General features: G+C 46.3%; 1 protein-coding gene and 1 pseudogene across 5 annotated transcripts in view; both read right to left on the reverse strand.

The window, feature by feature from the left end:
• Window positions 1–21646, reverse strand: part of ELMOD3 (ELMO domain containing 3) — a 29100-nt gene extending 7454 nt beyond the window's left edge. Inside the window, exons 1-10 of one of the 5 annotated variants that reach the window (XM_025868291.2) lie at window positions 21431–21646; window positions 20755–20812; window positions 19109–19393; window positions 15424–15501; window positions 14881–14950; window positions 10511–10579; window positions 9474–9565; window positions 7875–7998; window positions 7484–7606; window positions 2975–3105 (exon numbers count right to left, since the gene is read on the reverse strand). In XM_025868291.2, the coding sequence (XP_025724076.1) occupies window positions 2975–3105; window positions 7484–7606; window positions 7875–7998; window positions 9474–9565; window positions 10511–10579; window positions 14881–14950; window positions 15424–15501; window positions 19109–19162 (741 nt within the window). In that variant the 5' untranslated portion in view covers window positions 19163–19393; window positions 20755–20812; window positions 21431–21646. Of the gene's footprint in view, window positions 1–2974; window positions 3106–7483; window positions 7607–7874; window positions 7999–9473; window positions 9566–10510; window positions 10580–14880; window positions 14951–15423; window positions 15502–19108; window positions 19394–20637; window positions 20813–21426 lie in introns of those variants that run through there. The other 4 variants (XM_025868292.2, XM_073897463.1, XM_073897466.1 and 1 more) reach the window with 4 other exon arrangements.
• LOC112821093 (heterogeneous nuclear ribonucleoprotein D-like pseudogene) lies at window positions 3992–7603 on the reverse strand (annotated as a pseudogene).
• Window positions 21647–21648: the final 2 nt, after the last annotated feature.

Genomic DNA, 21648 nt, shown 5'->3' on the forward strand with positions numbered 1-21648 from the left:
AAAGTTACCTTGATAACTGACACTCACCGAATGACTAATGCGCTTGACACTTCACATAGTTTATCTCCAACCTAGAACAATTCTGCAGGGCTGGAATTATTTTCCCATGTTACAAAAGAAGCAGCAGACATGGTGAAAACTACATCACACGGCCCACAACGCTGTTACTGCAACAGTCTGTTTTGGCAACCCCGGCCTCACCAATTCCAGCCCTCTGATGTAAAATGATCTGACTAAAATGTTGCAGGTGTGATCTTTGGCCCCTTACTCAAGGGCTCCTCTCTCTCAGGCAGTATCCGGGCACACCACCTTCCTGTTGTGTGCGAGGTGCAGCTGGGGCAGGACAGGCGAGCTCACCACCTCAGGCCACTCCTACCGGAGCTGGGAGCAAACCCATGCCACAGACATAGATTCCAGGCTCTGTCCACTCAGAGGGCCTAGAAGGGTGAGAACTTAGGAGCAGCGTGCATACCTGGCCCTCCGCTCTCACTTTCAAATGTCATTCTCCAATTAAAGGAGCGAGAGCTCCTTGGAGAAGTGGTTAATTCCAGGGCTGGAAATCATACAGGGAAAATATAAGATGGCATCTTCTGGTGTCCAGAAAGCCAAAAAGTGCTCAAAACAGGGTATGAGGCGGCAGGGGGTGGGGGGGGGGCACGCCTTTGGCTCAGGTCATGATCCCAGGGTCCTGGGGTCGAGCCCCACATTAGGCTCCCTGGTCGGCAGGGAGCCTGCTTCTCCCTCTCCCCCCTCCCCTGCTCATGTTCTATCTCTGTCTCTCTCTCTCTCTAAGTTAAATAAATACAATCTTTATTAAAAAACAAAACAAAACAGGGCATACAAAAGAGCGTAAGTGCTGACCTGAAGGAGCTTCTAAAATGGCCAAAGCTGAAACAATGTGAGCAACAAAATAAGTAACAATAGTACTGGGTTATAACCCATAGAATAAAATAAATATCCAGGAGCCCACACTGATATAAAAAGTAATTGAATGAATAAATAAATAGAAGAACACAGACAACTGGAATTCTTCCAATTAATAAAATGAGAGAAAATGAGGGAAACAGAAAACCACCATTAGAACAAAGTTTGAGGAAAAACAGAATATTTGCACAGTCTCAAAGTATCTTCCCCGAGATACTTATTAATTACAAAGGGAGAAATAATAACTACAGTGGAGAAACCCGGCAGACTCACCTTGACCATACGACCCAAGCCAACCATCCCAGTAGTAAGACATTCTGAGCTGAGGCACAGAGAAAGGTACATCACTCCTGGTATTCTTGCCAAAATGAAAACCTCAATCTGAAATTTGTATGGCAAAGTGAACCCCACCCAAACTTGCTCTTTCTTTTCCATTTCAGTTGATGGCCACTCTATCTTTCCAGTTACTCAGACTAAAAATCTCTTTTTCTCACACTCATCATCAATCCATGAGAAAAAGATGCTGGTTCTTTCTTTCTCTTTTCTTTCTTTCTCCTTCCTTCCTTCCTTCCTTTCTCTCTCTCTCTTCCTTTCTCTCTCTCTCTTTTTTTTTTAAGTAAACTCTACTCCTAATGTGGGGCTTGAACTCACGACCCCGAGATCAAGAGTCACATGCTCTTCCAACTGAGCCAGCCAGGCACCCCAATTGGCTCTCTTTTCTTAAGCCCATATGCTCAAGATTCTACATCCGGAATCTGACCACTTCACACCACCTCCTCTGAAAATACCCATCATCTCTGACTTGATTATAAAAGTCCTCACTAAAGACTTTTCTCAACCTAGCAGCTGATACAATACACTCAAAGGTGTTAGGTTGGATTGTGTATTCCAGGCTGCAAAAACACTCACTTTATTCAGAGTAAAATCAAAAGTCCTTATCAGCCTACCAGGCCCTCTGCCATCTGGTCCCTGTTAGCCATAGGATCTCCCTTCTGACTGCTCTCCTGGGCTCCTTCTGTTACAGCTGGTTCCCTGCTACCCCTTTAAGTGCCAGACACATTCCTTCCTCAGGGCCTTTGCTCTAGCTGCTCCCTCTGTGTGGAATGCTTTCCCCCAGACACCAACTGGGCCAACATCTTCACCTCCTTCAAGGTCTGATTTAACTCCCTCTTGTGAGAGCTACACTGAGCACCCCATAAAATACTCCCCATATTCTCCTAACCTTACCCTACTTGTTTTTTCTCCTTAGCACTCACCACCTTTAAATGTACTCTATCATTTATTTATGTGTTAGGCTCACTGCCTTGTCTTCTCTGGTAGAAGGATCTTTGTTCACTGATGTACCCCCAAGCACTAGGCACAATAACTAGCATAGGGAATGCTGAATAGAAATTTGTTTAGTGGATAAATTCCAGGTGCCAGCATGTGGCATAGATGAATGGCAGGATATGGGTCAGACTTGTTTTCTAAAACAGCGGGACTACCACATTTTACTGCCTAGGAAAACCATTAAACCCAACACCAGAGAAGGCTTGGACAGACCAAGTGACTACAGAAGTCACTTCTGGCCTATCAGTAAGACCATGTGTCCCTTGACCCTCATAGGTAGATCTCCTCTGGGGCACATACAGGCTAACTCTCCTCCTTCAGGGTTAGGAGAACCTATTAGTACTATTTAAGGGATGTCCTCAGGGAGGACAGTGAGTTGACACATTAGCATCATAGCTATGCCTAGTGCCTTTGTACACACCTCATTTAATTTTCCTAATTGTCCAGCTGAAGTGTCCATGATCTCCATTCTACAGATGAAAAAACCAAGGCTCTGAGGAGTTGAAGCACTTGCTTGAGACACACGCTAACAAGTGGTGGAGCTCAGATTCTAGCCCAGGTCAGGCTAGTGGGGGAAGCCTGGTCCTGGTTTGCCTCAGCTGTCCTGAGAGTCCTGAGCAACTAGAGACAGCCCCCATGAGGCTCTCCTGGTTGCTCAGGAGCACCCTGCACCCACAATGGCTCCACAGCCCTCTCCTCTGGCTTCCCCGCAAAGCCCCACCTGGATATGGTGACGAGACAGGCGGAAAATCTCCTGGGCCATCAGCAAGGTCTTTGAGTCCATCACCAGGTACAGCAGGTGTAGGAGGGCAAGGAAGCCTGCTCCTCTTAGGTCTGTGGCTGGATTCGCTCCTGTAACCGAGATGAGTAACTGAAGGGTGATGGTGAGCAATGCCAAATCAAGTTCCTTCTCCCATGAGCTTCAAGGCCTTGGCCACCCCTGCCTGAATGTAACGAGGTGCCCCTTAGCTTCACCAAGGTAGTGTGAGCATATTGGGGAGCTTGGACTGAGCCCCACACCCTTGTGATGTCGGTGGAGTCCACATGGGACTCCTGTAATGAGTCATGTAATGAGGTACCTGTGCCCCCTCTTAGCCAGTGGAACCAGCAGAGGCCAAATGGGGTACCTAAATTTCCACCCCTGCCCAGAAGTAATGGGGTGACATCCTCCTTCCCCCACTGGCTCGGTGTCAGAGGATGCCTACTAAAATAAAAGGTTTACAGCAGATCCAGAGTGTCATTACATAATACCCCAAATGTCCAGGATACAATAAAAAAAAAAATCATTTGTTACACCAAGAACTAGGAAAATCTTAATTTGAATGAGAAAAGATACTTAATAGATACAACACTGAGATAACACAGATGATGGAATTACCTGACAAGGATTTTAAAGCAGCAATTATAGGCAGAATAATGGCCCCTCCAAAGACATCCTTGTCCGAATCCCTAGAACCTAGGAATATATTTTGTTGCACGGCAAGAGGAAGTTAAGATCATAGGAAGAATTAAGGTTGCCGATCAGGAGATAGGGAGACTATCCCGGATTCTCTGGGTGGGCCCAATGTATTCAGAAGAGCCCTTAAAAGTGAGAAAAGAAGGCAGAAGCACAGAATCAGAGAAAGAGATGTGAGGACACAGCCAGGCTCAGGGAGATGCTCTATTCCTGGCTTTGGAGGAGGAGGAGTGGACGTGGCCTCTAGAAGATAGAAAAGGCCAGGAAATGGAGTTTTTCCTAGAGTCTCCAAAAAGCAATGCAGCCCTCTGCCACAGCGATCTTACCCCAGTGAACCTGTGTCGGACTCCTGAGCTACAGAGCTATAAGATAGTAAGTTTGTTTTGTAGGGTACTTGGCTGGCTCCACTGGAAGAGCATGTGATTTTTTTTTTTTTTAACAATCACATAAGGAAGCATTTATTTGAGGTTTAACATGGAATCATACAAATAAAATTTGTATAAACACAAGTCCACATCAAGTCATAACACAGATAGCAAAAGACAAAGTAAAAACAAAGAAAACTAATTGGCTGCTATATACAGTTGGACAGTTGTGTCTTGTACACTAGAAAGTCTTTTACAAAATAATCATCTTAGATCAACAGAAGACCAATCTTCAATGTCGTCCTGCAAGATGGGTTAACTTTAGCAATCTCCTCCACAGGACAGCGTTTTCTGGTGTATGCCTTGCGCTCTGCCCGCAACGTGCGACCCCCAGAGATAGACGTGGTCAGGGTGACACACGGCCTGCAATGAAGTTCCTGCTGTCTTCTCCAACATCCTCCTTTAGTATGGCTGGTAATTGTTTTGGTGATTGCCACCCCCTCGAGACGCCTCGCCGTAAGCGCTCTGTTGCCCACTGTAGTCTGCACATCCCTGTCCATATCCATAGTTCCCATAGTTATACCCGGTATAATCATAGCCGCCATAGCCACTATAGTTTTGATCACCACCATAGGCACTATTGTAATTTCCATATCCTTGATCATAACAGTTATTAAATCCTTGGTTCCAGTTTTGGCCCTGACCTCGTCCACGACCCCTAGTACCACCTCGTCCACCAGCTGCAGCACCTCTTCCTCCTTTTTGTTGTTGCTGTTGCTGCCTGTATACCTCTTTGGGTTGTGCAACTTTGATTTCACACTTCCCAGAACCAATTTGATGATATCTCCTTTCTAACAATTTCTTTACTGGCTCTTCGTCTGTATATGTAATGAAACAAAATCCTCTTCTTTCATTTGTTTTTGTATCCATGGGAAGTTCAACATTTTCAATCTCTCCAAAGGCTCCAAAATATTCTTTAATTTGTTCTTCAGAAGTATCTGGGCTCAATCCACTCACAAAAACCTTTTTGGGGGGTTCTTTCCCTTTTAAAGCTTTGGCCCTTTTGGGGTCTATCAATTTGCCATCCAATTTGTGTTCTTTCAGTTCCAAAACCTTATCAACACTAGCAGCATCTTTGAAAAGCACAAATCCAAATCCTCTTGATCTTCCAGTCACTGGATCTGTTTTTATTGTACAGTCTACAACTTCCCCAAATCGAGACAAATATTCAGTCAGATCTTTCTCGCTCGTATCCCAGCTCAAGCCTCCAATAAACATTTTACCATCATCCTGCTGATTCTTGCTCGCGTTGATCTTGGATCCCTCTGCGAATTCCTCTATGTTGCTGTACTTGTTCACGTCCTCCATGGTGGCGGAGTTGTCGGCCGTGGGGTGCTGGCGCGCCGTCCGGGTCGTGGCAGCAGCGGCGGCGGAGCGTTGTATGGAGCTGGATTTAAAATGGCGGCGGAACAGAGCATGTGATTCTTGATCTCAGTGTTGTGAGCTTGAGCCCCATGTTGGGTGTACAGATTACTTGAATAAATAAATTAACTTTAATAAGTTTGTGTTGTTTCAAGCTGCTAAATTTGTGGTAATTTGTTGCAGCAACAATAGAAATCTACTACAGCAGTTATCATAAAAATGCCTTTGATAAATAATTACAGTTTGAAAAAAATGTAAAAATAGGAAGTCTCAGTAAAGAAATATCAGGTATAAAGAACCAAATAAAAAACTTACAACCAGAAAATATAACTAAAATTAAAAACTCACTCGGGCTCAAGAGCAGAATAGAGACAACAGCGGAAAGAATTGGTGAAACAGAAGATGGAACAATAGAAATTATCCAATCTGTTGAACATCAGGGAGAAAAAACAAAACAAAATGAACAGAGCCTTGGAGATCTATGAGTTACAGAACAGAGATCCAAAGAAATGAACACAGCCTCTCACCTGTGGAACAGTACAGAAGATCTAGCATCTGTGTCATCAGAGTCCCACAAGAGATGAGAAAGTATGGGACTGAGAAAAGTACTTCAAGTATTCACTCATGCAGAATTTAAGAAACAAAACAAATGAACAAAGAGAAAAAAAAGAGATGAACAAAAAACCCAGATTCTTAACTATAGAGAACAGATGGTTACCAGAGGGGAGGCAGATGGGGAGATGGGTGAATAGGTGAAGGGCTACTTATAAGTACACTTATCTTGATGAGCACTAGGTGATGTATGGAATTACTGAATCACTATATTATTCACATGAAACTAATGTAACATTGTATGTGGACTACACTGGAATTAAGGAAAAAAGGTACGTGAAATAATAATGGCTGAAGATAGACCATATTTGGCAAATGACATTAAACTTACAGATTCAAGAAGCTGAGCAAACCCAATAGGGTAAGCCCAAAGAAATCCACACTAAGACACAACACAGTCAAACTCCTGCAAACTCTAAAAGATCTTGAAAGCAGAGAGGGAGAAACAACTCCCTGCCTCTCAGGGAGAAAGAATGCAAATGACAGAAGCTTTCTGGGCCAGAAGTGAGTAGCAGTTTGCAAGAGCTGCAAGAAAAAACTGTCAACCTGGAATTCTCTGTCCAGAGAAATGATCCTTGAGGAGTGAAGAGGAAATCAAGACTTCCTCAGATGAAGGGAAACCAAGAGAATTTATCACCAGCAGACCTACTTTAGAAAACGCTTAAAGGAAGTTCTTGAAAATGAAAGGAAATGATAAAAGGAGAAATCTTGGACTAATAAGAAAGGAAAACAGAACAGTGGAAAGAGTAAGCATATAGGTAAATACAGCCAACTTTGCTCCTCCTCTTGAGTTTTCTAAATTGTTTGATGGTTGAAACAAAAATCGTAACACTGACATGATTCTCATTGCATATGGAGGAAAATAAGATAATTATATTATAGATGAGGGACTTAAACATGTTGTCAATACCAATGGACGAATTAATTATGCGTACATAAAATTTCCTTTTTAAATGAGGACATTTTCCTATTCCACATAAATGTAACTTGATATGATTCTGAAAAAAGAGTAGCATAATCCAAAACAGCTGAAATAATTTTGTTTCACTCAAAAAATAAAATAATATAAAGCAAAATTTTCATCTGTGTTAAAAGGAAAAAGAAAATAAGAAAAAACCAAATCCTATCACTCTGATGCTTTCCATCTCTCTTAGAGTAAATGTCTGACAACGGCCTTTCCACTTCAGCCATACTCCTCGCTATTTCTCAAGCACGATAAACGTGCTCACCTCAGGGCCTTTGCATTTCCTGTACCCTCTCCCCCAATATCCTACCTCAGGGCGCTAGCACGACAGGAAGAGGACTATCTGGGCTCTCATTCTAGTCCTGGATTCAGGGGTCAAGGAAAAAAAGATGAACAATTCCTGTCTCTTACCCTGAAAGCCCAGATCTTCCCAGTGGTCTCCATGGAGGGCACAGTCAAACTTGGAGCCAGTCAGCTTCTTATAGATGGTCTGGAGGACTCGGCCATGCACTGGGTCTTGGCTATCCAGGCCACCTGCCCGAAAACACATCCCTACTCTGTCGGATTGCCTGCCCCTCCGGGGAGGACTGAGTGTTTCTCAGAGAACGGCTCAAACAAGATAGATCTGGATTGTACTCAAGACACTGTGTTCTCCCACATTTTCACCCCGTAGCTCCCGCTCTCCCTGCCAACACGGTACATGCAAGACCTCTGGCTTAGCCTCCACAACAGGAGGACAAACAGTGCTCTCTGCTTGACCACATATGCAGCATCTGCCTCGTGGCAGCACCTGTGCACTCACACTGAGCAATGGTCAGGACCAAGTCCCTTTCTTCTCGGAGACCCTGGTGGAGCTTCGGAGGCCCGAAGAGACAGTGCCGGAGGGCGGCGAGCCCCGTCCTTCGAATAGTTGGCTGGATTCTTTTCTGGGGAGGAAGTTACAGGCAATGGGCAGAGGGCTGGGTTCACCTGCTCTAAGGAACTTACCATCAGGGTCAGTACAGGGACTGTTCTTGCAGAAAGTAGCTCCGCCAACTAACTGGCTGGTCTCTGGGCCTTGGAAGGGGGCAGGAACTGTGAAGCACCTGCTCCATCTCTAGAGACAGGGTCTGCTGGCTCCCAGGATTTTTGTAAGTAGAAGAGATGTCCCCGGAGTGCCCGGGTGGCTCAGCTGTTTAAGTGTCTGCCTTCGGCTCGGGTCATGATCCCGGGGTCCTGGGATCGAGCCCCACATCGGGCTCCCTGCTCGGCGGGGAGCCTGCTTCTCCCTCTGCCTCTGCTCCCCCCGTCCCCGCTCCTGCTCTCTCTTTAATAAATAAATAAAATCTTAAAAGAAAAGAAGAGAAAAGAAAAGAAAAGAAAAGAAAAGAAAAGAAAAGAAAAGAAAAGAAAAGAAAAGAAAAGAAAAGATGTCCCCAAGTATAGGCATTAGCCCGTTGTCCGCATTTGCTCCTTTGGGCCTCTCCAGAGCTACTTCCCACTGACTGCCAGAGATGGCTGGCATGGGGACCCCTGCTTTGGTCTGACAAAGCCAGGCTAGGTTTCCCAGCAGGACCGCTCTGCCTTTTGTAGATCTCTCTCTCTCTGCAGAGGGCATAAATGATAAAGCCTAGCAGTCCTCTCAACTTCCAGGGTGAGAGAGCCAGTGAGGTGGGGAGGTTAGTGGGGACTTTTTGGAGCTGGATACCTGAGAGTTTGCTGGAGCATTCTGTCCATACCACAAGAGCACCTCCTAAACCAGGTCATACTGACTTATTGCTCAAGGGCCACTGCTGCAGGTCTTAGAATATTCTGATTTTGGTAGCTTTTGGCCCTCTGCGTCCCATAAATCACCCATGATTCTTGACTTTTCAGCCTCTCTTGAACCAGGTTTTAAGTTGAAGATCTGAAATCACAATCTTCTAAAACTACTCTTAGTCCCTCAAGATGCCCCAGGAAGCCCACCAGCTTCTATTCTCCTCAATGTTTCTTCTTTTTCCAACCCCACGTATTTTTAAAATTCCCAAATAATTTCTGGTTCCCTGAAGGAATGGAAGAGTGAATGGCCATGACTTACTCAGCTTTCTAGACAGAATGCCTTGCTTCCTTAAGGAACTGTCTAGCATTTGATTCCAGACCTCCCCATCCCTAAGAGGGAAGAAGAGGGAGCAGCTACACAGACCTGTGTATGGCAGGGCCACAAGAGCTCTGGGGACACGGTCCCAAAAAGGCCACTGGGGTCCGGCATGAAGCCTGGGTCCTTGGCTACCGATGATTCTGTGCTCCAAGATTTCTTAGATGAGGTAAGGTCTTCAACTGGAAGCTTCCATCTTGCTTGCCCAGTGCCCTAGGCTGGTGGGATAGAAACCTGGCTCCTGGGAAGGTGTTTTGCCTGAGACCCCAAACCTCCCTACTTTCATACCTTGAAGGAAGAGAGGTCCACGGTCTGGAAATGCTGCAGAGCCTCATTGAAGGAGATCAGCTGCCCAGGCTGGTCTGCGCTGGCCTGGCTCCCTGTGGCAAAAGGCAAGACACTCTCAGACTTATAACGGTAGTCATTCTGTCAGCGAACATTTATTGAGGGCCTTCTGGTTATCACCTCTAAGCCAAACACTGGCTTTCAGTGGCAGACATCAGATATCTACAGCTCAAACCAATCTTCTTTTAAGGGGCTGGCATTCTCTGCTGGGCAGGCCCCTTCTTAGACGGGGCTGTTCAGAGGCTTGCTAGGTCAACCTCTGCAGTGAGTAGGGACAGATCTGCCCGGCAGGGGGTCCCATTCCACTCATCTGTGAGGAGGCAAGTCACTGCCTGGAGTAGGTCCCCATGTGGGAGCATGCCAAGGTCTGTTTAGGGACCTTTCCTCACTTCCACTTTGCCCTTTCTCACACCCTGTATATGGATGACCCCCCTCTCCATCTTCTGGTACAGTCCACAGGGAGTGAACGTATCAGCAATTTCGGGGATGACTGACACAGTCCCCTGTAATGACTTTCCAGGAGCCCAAGTAGAGCTCAAGCTAGATGTGGGTCCGAGCTCTACCCTCCTATAGCTCCGTCCAAACCTGTCAGAAAACGGAGTGAGAATTTTTACTCAGCCCTCAGAGCCTTCCAGCAGATGGCTTCAGTCCCTGTCTCCAGAGACTTCCTTGTCCAGTGAACAACCTGTTCTCTCTGGCTGCCTGCCTCCATCCTTCTGCCCAACCTCATCACCCTGCGGAAGTGGACCCTGATCAAGGTCCTCCCTGTCTTCTCTCAGGTCTGAGCAGGTGGCAGCCCTTTCCCATGGCGTTCATTCCCATTTCCTCCAGAGGTGGATTTGGAAAGATATTTTATTCTATGTTAGGGAGCTAAAAGGAGAACTCTCAGGAATTCTGTGTCCTAATCCCAGGGTCACAGAAACGTTAGCCACACGTGGATGGTGCCTTTCTTAGCAGCACAGTGCCATTCCTGCAGTTACCTGTCTCTGTCCGGATGCTGTCCACAGCTTCCCATTCTTCTTGGGCTCTGAGCACCTCTGCACTCACAACTGCAAGAGTGAGAAAAGAAGACCCTCTGAGACCCAGGGACGTCCGGATCGCTGCTGCAGCCCCAGCCTTGTCTGTCCACCCTGGGTCCCGCTGCCCTCAGATACCCTCTCCACACGGCTGCCAGAGTGAGCATTCGAAAAGGCAGATCTGATGTCAACCCCCTGCTCGAAACCCTCCAGGGATTCTCCATAACTCTCCAGATAAAACCCAAACTCTTCAGCACAGCATCTAAATACTTTCACAGTTTGGATCTTTCTTCTACCCGTAGCTGTGCCCTAGGGCATCCAGAACTCCCCAACTTCCTCAGCCCCTCCCACCTTCTGTGCCTTTGCTCTCCCCCTGCAGTCGCCCCAGGTGCCTGCACCTTCTGGTCCCAACCCCTGTGCTGCTCTTTTTCCTCATCCTCCAGGGACTCTGATGTCACTCTTAGCCAGCCACCTTCCCTGACTTCATTAAGTTTGCAGAGGGAGCCAGTGGGCCTCTGTGAACCCCTGACACCCATGCTCCTCAGTGTCGTGACTGTCTCTCCCACTACACTGGGAGCCACCTGGGGACAGCGTTCTCCAGAACCTAGCGCAGTGCTCCACACAGGACAGGTATTCAACAAATATCTGCTAATGAATGAAAGCACCGGAAAGGGGGGGGGGGGGGAGAACAGGAGAGAAAAAGCAGCGAGACAGGTTCTCTGTAGCCACCACACACCACACAGCCCTTTCTCCAAACCACAGCTGTCACTCCAGCCCGGACTGCTGGTGGTGCGTCCTGCTGCTGGCTTTTCCCATTTGCTAGAGAGGAAATTAACACAACATGGTGAAAACGGAGAGACTTCAGTCCAAGACCCCAAATCAGGACCCCTCCAGCCTCCAGCCCCAGTGGTAAAAGTGAGAGGGCAGCTCCTCCTGGCTATGCGGTCTTAGCTGAGGATATCGCAGGGCAATGAGCTGTCTTGAAAGTATACTTGTAAATAAAATAAAATAAAATAAAATAAAATAAAATAAAAAATAAAATAAAATAATAAAATAATAAAATAAAATAAAATAAAATAAAATAAAATAAAATAAAATACTACAAGAAACTCAAAACACTAACAGAAACTGAGGCAGAGAAAGCTGCTGAGAGCAACTCCAGAGCCAAACTGCTGGTGAGCACTTCCTGTCCGTGCTCCCCAGCTGCACACAGGTGACACTGTACCCCATGTCATCACTCATGGGACTGCTGGAGGATGGTGCAACTCTTCAGCTTCTAGGGGTGAGGGAGGGTGGGCAGAGGGGTATATGACCCACAGGTCAGTACTCGGTACGTGTTAGCTAGGTCACTGACACAGGCCTGGGTTCGGGTCCAGCAGGGCAGTGGTTAGTGGCAGCAGGTGACATGGGTCTGGACTTCTGGGAAATTCAATCTTGCCAGCCCCATCTGGGGTGGACCGAGACCCCGAGCCTCAGGGCTTCCAAGCTAGATAACTTCACCAGGATACAGACTGCGTGGCCTTGGATGGTGAAGAGAATAAAACTTCCTTCCAGCATGCTGGACTCTGGGAGATGAAAAGGAGGGAGAAAGCGGCTGAACAAAGAGGAGAGTGGGGCCACAGCAGGGACTGCTCTTATGGTGCTGACAAGGGCTGTCTCACCCCTCACGCTCACCGATGCCCGGCTGCACGGACTCTTCACCCTGCAGGTCCTCGTTTCAAGCAACTTGGTCAAACTTTTTTTTTTCTTTAAAGATTTTATTTATTTGAGAGAGAGCATGAGCAGGGGGAGGGGCAGAGGGAGAGGGAGAAGCAGACCTCCTGCTGAGCACAGAGCTCCTTGCAGGACTCGATCCCAGAACCCTGAGCTGAAGTCAAATGCTTAACCATATGAGCCACCCAGGTGCCCCTCTTTTCTTTTTAAAAGATTTATTTATTTATTAGAGAGAGAGAATGAGAGCCCGAGAAGGGGGAGGAGCAGAGGAAGAGGGAGAGAGAGAATCTCAAGCAGACTCCCTGCTGAGCACAGAGCCCAAGGCAGGGTTCCACCTCACAACCCTGAGATCATGACCTGAGCCAAAATCAAGAGTTGGCCACTTAACTAACTGAGCCATCCAGGTGCCTCTCAACCTTTCACCTACAAACAACTTGGCAGAAGGCTGTGAGCCAGGAGCAGAAACCTCACCTGCACCTGGAATCTGCTGTGACTGTAGGTTAATCAAGAGAAAGTACAAGGTCTCAACTAGCGGTTGCAATCTGGTCCCTAAAAACTGGAGACAAGTGTCCAAGGCATAACAAGAGCACCTCTTCCCTTTCCTCTTGGAACCAGGGAGATTCCTCCTCATCTGAAGATGATCCTGACATAAATACTAATTTCCTCCAACAGAAGAAGATGGAGGCAAAGCACAAATCTTCAGGACAGCAATTGCAGCTCACATTAGCACGGTTCCCTACCTTTCTTCCTTTTTCAACTGCCTCCTTTATTTGGGCTCTCTTCCACTTAACCATATGGGAAACAGTATCACTGAGTTAGTAAGCCTGTTTTTCTATCTACCTACCAACCTACCTATTTATTTTATTTTATTTTTTAAAATATTTTATTTATTTATTCATGCGAGACGGGGGCGGGGCAGAGGGAGAAGCAGGCTCCCAAGGAGCAGGGAGCCCAATGCGGGACTCGATCCCAGGACTCTGGGATCATGACCTGAGCCAAAGGCAGATGCTTAACCATCTGAGCCACCCAGGCACCCTATTTATTTTATTTTTAAACATTTATTTATTTGAGGGGGAGAGGGAAAGACAGTCTTAAGCAGACCTCTGTGCAGAGCACAGAGCCCAATCTCATGACCCTGAGATCATGACCTGAGCGGAAACCAAGAGTCCAACGCTCAACCCACTGCACCACCCAGAAGCCCCATTTATTTAATTATTTTTAAAGATTTTATTTATTTATTTGAGAGAGGGAGAGAGGGAGACCTCAAGCAGGGGTGAGGGGAAGAGGGAGGAGGAGAGGCAGACTCCCCACTGAGCCAGGAGCCTGGCATAGGGCTTGATTAACTGACGAGCCACCCAGGCGCCTGTCTTAAAGAATTTATTTTTTTAAAGTAATCTCCAACGTGGGGCTCGAACTCAGTCCCCAAGATCAAGAGTTGTATGCTCCACCAATTGAGCCAGCCAGGTGCCTCATAAGCCTATCAATTTAAATGAGCTGAGAACAATCTGGAAGAAGCCTGTAATTGTTTAATACGACTAAAAATATGTGGCACAGGGGTGCCTGGGTGGCTCAGTCGGTTAAGCATCTGACTTTGGCTTAGGTCATTATCTCAGGGTTGTGAGATCAAGCCTTCCATGGGCTCAGCAAGTGCTCATCTCGGAGTCTGCTTGAGACTCTCCCTCTCCCTCTGCTCCTCCCCCCTGCTTTCTCTCTCTCAAATAAATAAGTAAATACATCTTTAAAAAAAATATCTGGCATTAAAAAAAATGCTACTTGTACTGAAATATAAAATATTTTGGCATTTAAGGCAAAATCTCTAATAAATGTTAGGTTTGTCACCACACAAAGATAAAAATCTATTAGAAGAAACTTCACAGATCTCCAAATAATTTTTCTACTTTAGAGTATTTTTAACAAGCCCTATATTTGTGGAGATTACATTTTCAGTTTGCAGAATTCCAAGATAACAATACAGGGCAATGAGCCCTCGTTATAGATTTATAATCTGTGCTCTAAGCACTTCACCTCAGCTCATATAGTCCCTACACAATTCCCATCACACAGGTTCTGACTCACTTTCTGTCTTATAGATGAAGTAAGGGTTAGAAGATTAAGAAATTTGCTCAAGGTCATATAGCTGGTGGGTGAAAAAGGCAGGACTTACACCAGAGATATGGGACTCTAGGTGTTTCTCACCTGGTGAGTGGGCCTTTCTGTGTCATAAATCAGCAAGTGAAATGAACTTTAAACACAGCATACGAAAGAATCACGTGAAGCAGATAAAATAGGATACTTTTTCAAAGCCTTTTCACATACACTGTCTCATATCATTGTTGCAATATCCCTTTGAGGACAGAGAAGGCATTGATCAACCTCCACAGCAGACATGGAGATGATATGATTTGCGCAAGGCACATAATACAGCTGCTTTGAGTGCTAGATTAGGACTTAAGTCTTTTGACTTCTAATCCAGTGTTGATTCTAATTTTCCTTGAAGAATGATAAATCCGTAAAATTCTATAGGACAAGTACCGAGAGAAATTGAAATGATGAAAGGTAGACCACGGGGACCTCTAACTTGGGTCCCACCCAGGCTCCTAGGGCGCTGAAGGGGACCTTACCACGTGGCTCCCATCCATTCGCTTCTGCTGTCAGGGCCCGGAGGATGCCATGGTTCTTCAACTCTGAGATCTGTAGGGGCAGCCGACCTTTAGTGTGAGGGTGAATCCATACCCTCCCATCCACACAAACATGCCCCACCCACAGTAGAGAATGTCTTTGGAACCGGAGGTCAGAAGGATGGGTTGATTAAAGTCAATCTTAAAGAGAGGCAGGCGGAAAACTCCAACTATGATGTACAAGTCGGGTGACGTGGGGACAAGCATATGCTCTCCTTGAAGAATAAACAAAAATTCACACAGCTCAATTGAGACTGTGGTGTGCCTTTGGTATTCCCACTGCACTTTGTATTCTGCTTCCCTGGAGCAATTATCTTACTAGCTAGAGGTTGTTTTGCAAGTTTGTGCCCCACAACTCCGCCCCCAAGTGTGAGCTCCTGGAAGCAGGGTCTCTGCTGTCCTGAGTCCCTGGTGCCTGGCCCCACAGAGCAGCATGCAACAAAAGCTTGTATGGGCAGGAGGTACTGGGGTGTGGGTGACATGTACAGGAATTCCTCTGAGAGCCCGAAGAGCACTGGTGTCCTTGTCATATGGTGGAGGATACGCAGCACACACACTTTCAACCTATAAGACAAAGCAGGGTCAGATTCTTGGGCACGTATCAGTCCTCCAAAGTTGACAGCTTAAATGTCACACCTTTTCCTAATACCATACACACAAAGATGGATGAACTCCCGAGAACTCAACTGTAAGGACTACTACAAGGGAAAACTTCTGCTTAATCTAGTCTTAAGAGAAACTGCAAAAAGCTTAGTTAATATTATCTCAGATTTTTTTGCTCTGTAAAAGGTCTCAGGACTCTGAGTAAGTTTAGGGAGGCAGTTCCCTTACTTTTGGCCTTTCTGTTCAGCTAAACCTTTGCCCATTAGAGCTTTAAAAAAAACCACTTGACCAACTTTAAAAACACAAACAAAACAAAACAAAACCACTTGACCAACTTTTGCAACTCAGATTATCAATACAGGACTAATTTTCCTAATGTGTTTAAAAAAATCCTACAAATCAGTCAGGAAAAGAAACCCAGCCCAGTAGAAAAATGGGCATGGATATGGACAGCTTACAGAAAAGGAAACATGCACTGCTCTGAAACAAATAAAAAATGCTCAACCTTACTCGTAATAAGAGACGTGTCAAATAAAACTAGTCCGAGATAATATTTGTCACTTATCATATGAGCAAATTTCAAAAGTGTGCTAACACACTGTGTTGGCTAGAAAACCAAGTGTTGTAACACACCGAAGGGTAAATTGTTCCCACCTCTAAAGCTTGACAATATGTGACAAAATTGTACATGCTTTTGTCCATTTTGGGCCTGCAACTGCATTCTAGAAATTTATCCAACAGATATACTCATCCGTGTGCAAAAGGACATGCTTAGAGCGTCATTCGTGGTGGAACTGTTTGTCATGGCAAAAGGCTAGAAAAACCCCGAATGCCCACTAATGGACTAATTCCACAAATAAAAGCATATTAACTCAATGACCTCCGATCTAGCCATAAAGAAGAATAAGAAAGTGTTTTATGGACAATATGGAACACTCCACATGATATATTAAGTGGAAAAAGCAAAGGGCAGAGTATATACATGATGTTACCATTTATATTTTTAGAAAACACACAAATAGGGCGCCTGGGTGGCTCAGTTGGTTAAGCGACTGCCTTCGGCTCAGGTCATGAGATCGAGTCCCACATCAGGCTCCCTGCTCAGCAGGGAGTCTGCTTCTCCCTCTGACCCTCTTCCCTCTTGTGCTCTCTATCTCTCATTCTCTCTCTCTCAAATAAATAAATAAAATCTTAAAAAAAAAAGAACTATTTAAAAAAAAAAAAGAAAACACACAAATATATTTGCTTGTCTCTGCTGAGACTATTTGTAGACTTATACCCAAGGAAGCAGTGATTTTGCCTCCAGAAGAAAACTGGGTGGCTAGGGGACAAGAGAAGGCAGTTTTTTCACTATAGGTATATGCTCCCTGCTTTTTGGATTCTGAACCATGTGAATGTATTATTTTCTCTACAATAAATAAGAGGAGGGGCGCCTGGGTGGCTCAGTCGGTTAAGCATCCGCCTTGGGCTCAGGTCATGATCCTGGAGTCCTGGGATCCAGTCCTGCCTTGGGCTCCCTGCTCGGCGGGGAGCCTGCTTCTCCCTCTGCTGCTCCCCCTGTCTGTGCTCTCACTTCTCTCTCTCTCTCTGACCAATAAATAAATAAATCTTAAAAAATAAAATAAAATAAATAAGAGGAAAAAACCAAGTAGAAGAAAATAACTAATAAAAAAATCAGTGCTACGTCAAGGCCCCAGAATCCCAGCTGATCCTGTTACTCTAATCCCTCCTACACATTTTTGCCAACTATTACTCCTTAAACAGAGCTTTGATTTCTTTATGACCAGGACACAAGAACGAATGCCTGAACACAGCACAGCTGAGCAAACTCCTCCACTGTTGGCTCCGTGATGCCTCCTCACGACTATTTCCCACTTCAGTCCAGTGAACACACTTGCTGCAGATCCTCTCACCTCCATCCCTTGGGTCATGTGGTCTTCCTCTAGAAGACACCCCTACCACCACCCCTTCTGCCTCCTCAAGGTAGCCTGCCTTCCCCACTGGGGCTACAAGGGTCTCTTCCCTTCTCAGTCCTACAGCCAGCCCTTCTGTGGGGAAGACAAGTCCCTCTGCAAGAGTCCTATGTGACAAGAAAACAGCTATTCAGAGTTGCTTCCTACATGTTTACAGTATGACAACCCTGCTCACAGCCAGAACCTGGACATTTAGATAAGCACCTGAGCTTAGGATTCTTGCCACGAGTTCCTGCCTTGCTTTTCCTGGGGCACCTTTTAAAATAATCACTTAGAGTTGAGGCTGAGAAAAGCTAGTGACCTCCCCCTTGTAAGTAATAGGGGTGCTTGCTCATGGTCTGGGACTGAGGACTGCCCCTACCTTGGCTCATTGCCCCCTCCACACACTCACCCCTGCCACGTTTCTGGGATCTGCAAGTAATAAGTCTTGTGACTCCACTTCTTTTTTGTGAGTGTGCTGAAACTGCACCATCAATCAAAATGGCCCTAGAGTTTTCACTTCCCCCAATGCAGCCTATCTTTAAATCAGACCCTGCGGCTTTGAGTGGAGGAAACTTCTTTTACACTTCTTTTCTATTTCTGACACGCATTAGCACAGTACAAGGCACAAAATATGTTCTCAAAAATTCTGATGATTCACTATGCTGAACAACTCCCTCCAGGGGTCTGTGTGCTTATGATTCATTCCACCCTTCCTTTCCCTCTCCAATTCAGTCCCCTCCAGTGGCCGAAGACTCCTCTCTGGAAGAACAGTTCACCTGTCTTAGTACAGTGAAGAAAACCTCCCTTGGCTCCCAAAGCAAAGGCTTTGTCCCACAAGCTCCATTAAGACCACTTCTGGACCAGATAGTGAGAAAGGTAAGGAAGGTAGGGTTAGCTGCCAGGCTCACACAAAGACATATCACACTGGACCCAGAGTCCTGAGGATAATCAAGCATGTGTTTGACAAGGGTCAATAAGGTAAACAGTCCAAATTGATAAATTAAAAATATCTTGGGGGATTCCTCATTGACATTCTCCTCTCACCCAAGTAAATCCGAAACAAAATCCCATGACTCACTTAGAAAATAAGCTACTAATGGGGCACCTGGGCTCAGTGTGAACAGCATGTGACTCTTGATCTCGGGGTCATGAGTTTGAGCCCCACATTGGGTGTAGAGATAACTTAAATGAATAAACTTAAAAAAAAAAAAAAAAGAAGGGGCACCTGTGTGGCTTAATCTGTTAAGCAGTTGTCTCTGGCTTGGGTCATGATTTCAGGGTCCTGGGATCAAACCTCTGCTCAGCAGGGAGTCTGCTTCTTCATTTCCCTCGCCCTCTGCCCCTCCCCCACTCCTGTGCATGCATGTGTGCTAGCTCTCTCTCTCTCACAAAAAAAAAAGTAAAATCTTAAAAAAAAGAAAGAAAAGAAGCTGCTAGCAAAGGCAACCGACTCAGAGGTATATGCATAGAAGCTTCTCCTACAAAGAGCATTATAATGAGGGTTTTCCCAAAACATTTTGAAAGTTCTACATTCTCTTGATATATCCTGTTATTACTAATAACAATATATCCCAAATGAACACCTTCTTTCTCAAATAGAAGTGCTTGCTTACCTGTCCGTCTCTTAATCCTTTCTCATTATGGAACGAGCAAGAGTTTTCATTCATGACTCAGTCATCTGTTCAAGTGAGCTTTGTCCTTGGGCTCAGAAAGGAGTTTAATAAAGTCTGAGATTAGAAGTATGGGGACAGCCAGAGATCCGACTGCCCTACCTTTGCCTTCCTTCTTGGCAGTCATTCAGACTAAGAGTAAGTAAACAGTCCCCGTGTGCCATCACCAAGGCTAGGAGGTTTCTGTGAGTACTGAAAGAAGTCCCTGAGGTCTCTGAAGTCTCAGTCCTGTAAGAAAAAAAAAATTATGAAAGAAAAAAAAATTACGAAAGAAAACTAGTTTCATCATTCAGTTAAGCAAAAATGGGAATGGATGATAAATGGTCAAAACTAGCCAACATTCAGGGGCACCTGGGTGGCTCAGGAGGTTAAGCATCCCACTCTTGATTTCAGCTCAGGTCATGATCTCAGGTTCATGAGATCGTGTCTCCAGTAGAGTAGGGCTCCGTGTTTAGCTGGAGTCTGCTTCTCTCCCTCCCTCTACCCCTCTCCCTGTTCTCTCTCTCTCTCTCAAAATAAACACATAAATCTTAAAAATAAATAAAAATCTTTAAGCAGCTATAAACTTATTCCGAATAAATCAGCTGCTTTAGTCAAATGCCTAACTCTTACTTTCCATGCCACTGGTTGGAACAAACAGGATGCTAGAGGTCTGAGGGTTGGATCCTCAGTGTCCAGAAGACAGCAGCAGCACCACTCTTTAGTGGTGAGGTCTGGTTCTGACAATGAAGTCACTGGGATCTGGGGGCAGCTTATCAAAGGGAGGAAGCTAATGAATGGCATCCTGCTGGGTGGTCTTAGCTGAAGTGCTCAGGCTTTGCTTAGGTCTCAGACACAGGTTGGGTCTGGGGGCTTACAATACTAGGCCTGGTTCCTATGATGATAGATAATCAAAATGCAACACATTGCCTAGCCTTCTTCGGTGAACACCAATATTGCACATGTTGCAGCTGTTTAGTCAGTTTGGCTAACTCTAAGACAGTCATCCCACAAACCCACCTTGGGAAGAGGGCTGGACAGGCCCGTAACTTATTGTGGAGGAACTGTAAAACATGCATAACTGTTACAACAACAGTCTGGATCATAAGTGGGCAGATAGCCCACACACAACTGATGGCCGTATTTCACCGACTTGGATAACTTAGGAAGGAGGGTGGCCTCTCTTTGAGGTCAACCCCCGACTGTGGGAACAGGATCTGGATTCCCTAGGAATTGGCTGCCAGTAACAAACTGGAATCTTTGTCAGATGGTAGGATGATTTCCTAGCACCCAGAATGGGAATACTTCCTGGCTATTGGGCTGGAAATTTGGGTCACTGTAATTTAATGGGGAGGACAGTACCTGTCCTACCTTGGTCAGGTACCTCAGGAACTAGCTCTCTCTCCCTCACTGTGTTCTCTGGGACCTCAGCATCTGGTTCCCTTTCCTTGCCCTCCTCCTTGACCTCCATGACACCATATAACAAAACTCACACAGCCAACCTTGGGAAGGTGACAGGCAGGGATGGTACCAGTGATCTCAGGAAGCCTCTTCTGTTTCTATGTATGATATGAATCACGCAGCACAGAAACATGACCAACTTTACACACCTGCTAGTGCCTCAGTTCCAACTGGAGCTCTGGGGACTTCAACAGGGACAGTTACTATCTGTATCAGATAAAGAAAAGAGCAAAAACTCCGTCAAATAAGCCAGTAACGGAAGTTATGAAGTCATGCCCGCCAACATTAGGCAAGTTCCTTATAGTTGGGTCCAAAGAAATGGCCTTCCCATAAGGATGGGTCTTTTTCAAATTAAGTATGGCACACCCACTTTAGGCAAGGAGCTACATTAAGGGGTATGATTTTCAAACTTCTCGCTGGAGCTTCCACTCTCTGAATAGGTATTTCATCCAGACACTGGGTCCCTACTTTAAATACAAATGCCCACGTAGATCTGAGTCCTTCTCTGATCCTTTCATCAGGCTTGTCGCTGGGCGGTTCCCCGGCCTCTCACTGCCCCCACGGAGGGCAGGTGCCATGAGGACCCAGGTAGAGGCTTGGGGGCGCCGCCAGGCCCCCGCCGCAGGCAACGCCATCCCAGGCGAGCGCCGCGGCCTCGGGCAAAACGACTGGCCACCCGGAGGCACGGGGCCGGGTGCTCGCCGGCTGTGACGCGCGGATCTCAGCAGGAATCTCACTCCATCAAGGTACCCCGCCAGACTGGGGCTGTGTGGGTTCCGGACGGAATTCTCACCAGCTGGTGCGGAAAACAGGTAAGCAACTTGCCTCGGGTCATTGGGCGCGCCCAAGGCAGAGCGCAGACCAGAACCCTGGCCTCCTGGGTCCCGGGCGAGATTCCCTCTCAGGCTTGCAGCTCTCAGCCTCGTCTCGGCCGGGGGCGACCATCTCCACCCCACGCCCACTCCGCAGAGGCAGGGGTCCGCTGGCCGCGGCCCAGCACTCCCGAGCCGTGGCGTCTAGCTCAGGCCCCTGGCCACGCCTCC

This window comes from Callorhinus ursinus, unplaced genomic scaffold (assembly GCF_003265705.2).
Source record: "Callorhinus ursinus isolate GAN/ISIS: 27379988/994484 unplaced genomic scaffold, GSC_fseal_2.0 scaffold10, whole genome shotgun sequence".
Taxonomy (NCBI): Eukaryota; Metazoa; Chordata; class Mammalia; order Carnivora; family Otariidae; genus Callorhinus; species Callorhinus ursinus.